The 5,372-nt window shown below is 44.1% G+C and overlaps 1 protein-coding gene across 1 annotated transcript; it reads right to left on the bottom strand.

The window, feature by feature from the left end:
- Window positions 1-1,881: 1,881 nt before the first annotated feature.
- TNFRSF9 (TNF receptor superfamily member 9) lies at window positions 1,882-5,371 on the bottom strand (the record flags this gene model as incomplete). Its single annotated transcript, XM_042051381.1, has 7 exons — window positions 1,882-2,187; window positions 3,594-3,728; window positions 3,954-4,090; window positions 4,187-4,253; window positions 4,753-4,890; window positions 5,095-5,202; window positions 5,275-5,371. Coding segments are annotated over 7 exons (807 nt in total), but the record flags the coding sequence as incomplete, so codon positions are not given.
- Window position 5,372: the final 1 nt, after the last annotated feature.

The raw sequence follows: 5,372 nt of genomic DNA, 5'->3' as shown, positions 1-5,372 counted from the left end.
TCAAAATATGGTTTCTTCCAGTCTTTCCTTGGTTCTTATTTATAAACGTGTTTGCTTTTAGGTGTATTTGGGGTATTTCACAGAAGTACAAATTAGCCAATCTCGTGCTGCTTCTGTGGCCAGGTGATGTGCATTGTTGTGAAATGCAAATGTATCATCTGCACACATTTGACAACAAATGTTTGTGCCAACAAAATCTGTTTATCATTAATTCAGGCCTCAGTACTCTCAAATGACAGAAGTCACAGGTAATATTACCCACATAGTTCTTTGATTGAAAGGAAGGGTGTTCCTAACATTTTCTTCAGAATGTACCTTCTTCTGTGAATGACTATTCCCTGAAACAGTCCAGAACTCCAGTTCTGGTGTAAATGTGTCCTCACTGGTCACTAAGTAGATTTATTTCTGCTTCAGGTACGGACAAGAAAAATAAGGGGTTTGCACTTTATTTGAAGCATTTCAAAATATATGCAGAATTTACTAGCTGGTATCTCTTTTCCCAAGGAGAAAACACCAGATGTTTTCTGAACATGTACATTAATTCTCTACCTTATGATTGGGCTAGAAATTAATCACAAGCAGAACTATTCTTTTTATCTTGTTCTAAGATACAGTCAACGGTGAGTACATATAGTCAGTGATGCAAAGGTCACTCTTTGATTTATAAATAGATACATCTTAGATTTATAAATAGTTTGGTGGCTTTTCATGCGTCCTGTTCATGCCTTCAAGTTTGCGATCTTGACGTAATAGTCACTCAGTTCTCATGGCTGAAAGTACTAATAGAAGACTTGAGCTAGGGATAAAAATAAAAACTTCACAGCTCAGGCTTTTTATGGTATTTATTTTCTCACTATATAAAACTATTTTATATTTACTTGTACGTAAATTTATCAAAACTTGTAAGTGTGGCTTGGTGAAAATAATCTGCTATTGTAACCTGCTGAATAAAGAGATGGCCTGTCATTGTTCAAATGCAAAATAGTTTTCCCTTGCATTGAACTCAAAGAGGGGAAAATCACTCTTAACCCCCATATTGGTGCATTTTCATTCTATTTTTTGAGTAACATTTACTGAATTAATAAAATAGGTGAGTTTTGTAAATGGTTAAAAATGGTGTTGCGAACGCCGTGACTCAAATATGCATTTTCTTTTTTCTCAAGACCAAAGTAACAGTATTTGATCAGAGAGACAGATAGTGTCTGGTGTTATAATCTTTCCAACCTCAGTTACAAAAATAGTACCACAAAGATACCACACGTTCAGCTGCAAGGTACATAAAAGTTTACATCACCTAAAAGATCAAAGCTGAATGATGTAGGACTGAAGGTGGTGCAGTTCAGCTGCAAAGTAACAGCTATTTCTAAGTTCAAGTCAACCACAGCTTCTCTCAGTGTTTCCACTGCCTCCCTCAAGCCAATCAGTGTAATACAACAGCAGATGCTGCTGTGGAACACTTTGCAGCTCAAGATTTTTATGGCTTCCTTTCCCCTATATGCAAGGGCTGCAGTGGTGAGGCCAGGGATGTTTCCAGGGCTGATGGGATCAAATGAGCTCCATCTGTGTTTGCACACAAACCCCAAAACTGCTGGGTTTGAGCCAGACTTTGGGAGGAGCTACAGCTCCAGACTCAAGAGGATGGCTGGTAGTAAGAGAGCATGTGTGTCACCAGTGACTCTACAATGTGTGACAGATCTCCTTTTTAGCTTCAAATGCTTTTGGAAGGTATGTAAATTATGGCTCAGGTACCATTAATGAGGGACCAGAAAACTACTCTGCACTTCTGTTAGAGCTTTTAAATGCAGTATTTCTTTCTACATGTAGATCAAGAACCACTTCTTAGAAATATTCTTACTCCTAGAGGAAAAAAAGTAAGCAAACTGTTTTGGGTTTTTTTTTATTATTTTTTTAAGAAATACAAAAAAAGCACTTTTTCCTCAGTGGCTGGGCTATTTAGTGCTTTAACACTCAAATGCTGACACCCATTCTATTTACATAAACAGGTTCTTGTTCTGTATTCCAAAAGAAAATTCAAATGTGGCTGACTTGGACAGTTCAATTTCTAGTTCACCAAAAGATCTCTGAATTCTGTGGATTTGCCACGGTCCTGATATTCACCTTGTTCTTCCTCAGGGAAGTGGCAGCTGCAGGCATCATCTTCCTGAATTGACTGTTCAGGTGTGTGCACTGAAGAACAGAATCACAGAAATCAATTAGGTTAGAAAAGACCTCTGAAATCACTTAGTCCGACCTTTGACCACACACGTTGTAAACCAGACCAGAGCTCTGAGTGCCATGTCCAGTTGTTCCTTGAACACCTCCAGAGACAGTGACTCCACGACCTCCCTGGGTAGCCTGTTCCAATCTTTAACAACCCTTTTTGGGAAGAAATTCCTCCTGATATCCAACCTGAACCTCCCCTGATGTAGCTTAAGGATGTGTCCACTTGTCCTGTCACTGGTTGCCTGGGAGAAAAAACCAACCCCCATCTGGCTGCAGCCACATTTCAGGGAGTTGTAGAGGGCAAGAAGGTCTCCCCTGAGCCTCCTTTTCCCCAGGCTAAACAACCCCAGCTCCCTCAGCTGCTCCTCAAAGACTTACCCTTCAGATCCTTCCTCAACTTTGCTGCCCTTCTCTGGACTCACTCCAGCACCTCACTGTTTCTTGAAGTGAGGGGCCAAGAACTGGACAAATTTCCCCTTTCTGTTTTATTTATTCAGCCATCTTATTTCGCCATTCCTCAGTCACAAGTGCACGAAGTTGGGAAGAAAAAAATCTTCCAAGTTATTCTACAATCTGAAATTATTCCTCTACAGCATGGATATCTGACAAAACTAATTTATCATACTTTGTTTTCCCTAATTCAGCAGGGCCTCTAGTCCTCTGTTTGTCATGGCAATGAAAGGAAGACCAACATGAAGGAAATAGATTTTTGGACTGCTATAGTCTTCTGTATTTAGAATTACACTAGAAGATTCAGCCCTTATCCTTAGGACAGGGGAAAAGAAGAGAAAGGGAGAGAGAACCCCCCAAAAAACCAAACAAACCAACTATAAACTTCATTGAATGGAATTAGCTTCATCTTTGTGCTGAACTCTTGAGTTTGCCCAGGGCTTAGCTCTTGGGGGGGCAGTGCTGGATTCAGGCTGACTCTGCACCTGTGGAGCAGTACGTCCAGACTGATGTCCCCTCTTCTACTGCAGCCAGAGCTCCAAGACACTCACTCACTCCAGGCCATGGGTACTCTCTCCGAGCAGAGAGAACTGCAAAGTGTTACAGCCCCGCAGGCTTGGAAGTACTTCCCCGCTTGGAAGTATTAAACTGAACTGGCCTTTAACTGGAGCAGCAAAGCTCAGCTGAGCTTTTTCACCTCTCACGAATACTTCACTTCTAAGGATAAACAGGCACTTGACCTAACACCCACAGTGCTTTCTGCAATAAAAATTCCAAAACTGTTTTCCTTTCAGTTGCTTCTCACTTACAAGGCCAAAAAAAAATGAAGCCACTGCAACTATCTTTGAAAGACACTTAACCTGGATTCCTGATTTCTGTCTAGTTTCAAAAAGAAAAACTGAAGAGTGTATTTATCTTACTTTTCTTGAAGACAGTGTGTAGTTTCTTTTTCTGCCAGACACTGAAGCAGATGCACAAAGGCAGCAGAAACACTATGCACGACAGCCCAGCCACAGCAAGAGAAATCCTGATCATGTCTGTCTGGACATCATTCCCTAGGAAATAAACAACATTCTCTAAGAGTATTTACAGAACAAAATTGTACTGCCCCTGAAGTAGCGGAAAACTTTTGTCGCCCACCTTGCTTCTGGATAAGTCTGCAACACTGGAAATGCATAGAAAAAAGGACTTTTGCTTTAAATGGAAAATGAATGAGCTGTACTATGTTTAAGTAGATCATAATTCTTTACCTCTATAAGCAATATTATACAATGACTCACCTGGCACAGTGATAGAAACTGGAATTTCAAGAGACGTGGTAGGTAGAGTAGTGACTAAAGTGGGATTAACTGAAGCATGTTTGCAAATGACATCTTTTGCTGGAGTTCCAGGCTCCAGGACTTGGTTTCCAGAGCACCTGAAAGACATTTACAGCAAACAGGGAAAAGAAAAAAAAAATTTAAAATCCAGTCAAGTGTAATAGCTGTAGCATTTTTTTTTTTAGCTTACTTACTTTGTCCAGTTTTTACAGGAGCCATTGGGCTGATCATTAAAGGTTCCATAGCGGCAAGTCCGGCAACCTTCAACAGACAAGGATAGGTAAAATTGTACAAGATAAGCATTTAAAACACAAGATGTGAAACATTAATTTTGCCTGCTTGTACAGTGACAGAAATACTATTTCATAAGCCACTCTGAGTATGCAAGGCAAGTCTTTCCCTGTCAGCCACAGACCAGTACAGTACTTGGCTACAAAGCCAGTTGATTTGGCAGAAGATGCCACAAACCATGCCTAACTCCAGGGTTCCAAGTTCAGTTTCCCTCATGCTGGCAACCAAAGCACTGCCATGCAAAAGGAACTAACTGGTGCATGATTTGAGCTGTAGTAGGGCTCAGAGTGTGGTGAGTTTGTCTGCTCTTTAGCTTACTCCACCACCACGCAAAGTGTTTAGCAGCAGTGGCAGCTTTTATCTTGAGAGGTCCTTCCTCTATCTGCTTCTGCACTGTGCAAGAGGCAGTGCAGTGTGTCTGGTGCAGGAAGCAGAGGGGCTTTCAGCTGCTGGGGAAAGGTGATCCTACCGTTCCCGGTGCTCTCCTGGCCCACGCCACAGCTTCGGGTGCAGAAGGTGCAGCCATCACCGCCACAGCGATAGCCCTCCTTGCACGTGCATTCAGCATCACTTGTTGAGGAACACTCTTTTAAATACCGGAATATTCCTGCAAGGGAAAAAACAAGTCTTAAGTTACAGCATGCACAGCGTGGAGCAGCAAAGGCTCGGACCTTTGCTCTCACAAAAATCAGGCTGGTGGCTTTAGCGTAGGCGCGTAGCGTTATTTGGCCAGTGGCGCGTCTCCCCCGGGCAGGTGCCGCGTCGTTGCCGCGGGAGGTCACAGAAGGGCTGGTGGCGTCGCCGCCGGTACCTTCGCACTTCCGACACATTCTGCAGTCGCCGCGTCCCGCCGCGCTGGAGAAGGTGCCGGCCGGGCAGGGCAGGCAGGACGCGCAGTCCGCGCTCGCCACGAACGTACCTGCGGGGCGAGACACAGCGGTCACCGGGGGCCGCGCCCGGCGCATCGCCCCCGCCCCGTCCCGGCCCTTACCCGCCGGGCAGTCAGCGATGCACGGCACCGCGGCCGCGGGCCCCGGGCTCAGCGCCAGCGCCAGCAGCGCCGCGGGCAGCAGCGCCCGGCCCGGAGCC

This window comes from Corvus kubaryi, unplaced genomic scaffold (assembly GCF_017639235.1).
Source record: "Corvus kubaryi isolate FWS band 111438036 unplaced genomic scaffold, C.kubaryi_AGA036_p1.0 75, whole genome shotgun sequence".
In the NCBI taxonomy this organism is placed as follows: Eukaryota; Metazoa; Chordata; class Aves; order Passeriformes; family Corvidae; genus Corvus; species Corvus kubaryi.
This window is presented reverse-complemented; position numbering and strand designations above follow the sequence as displayed.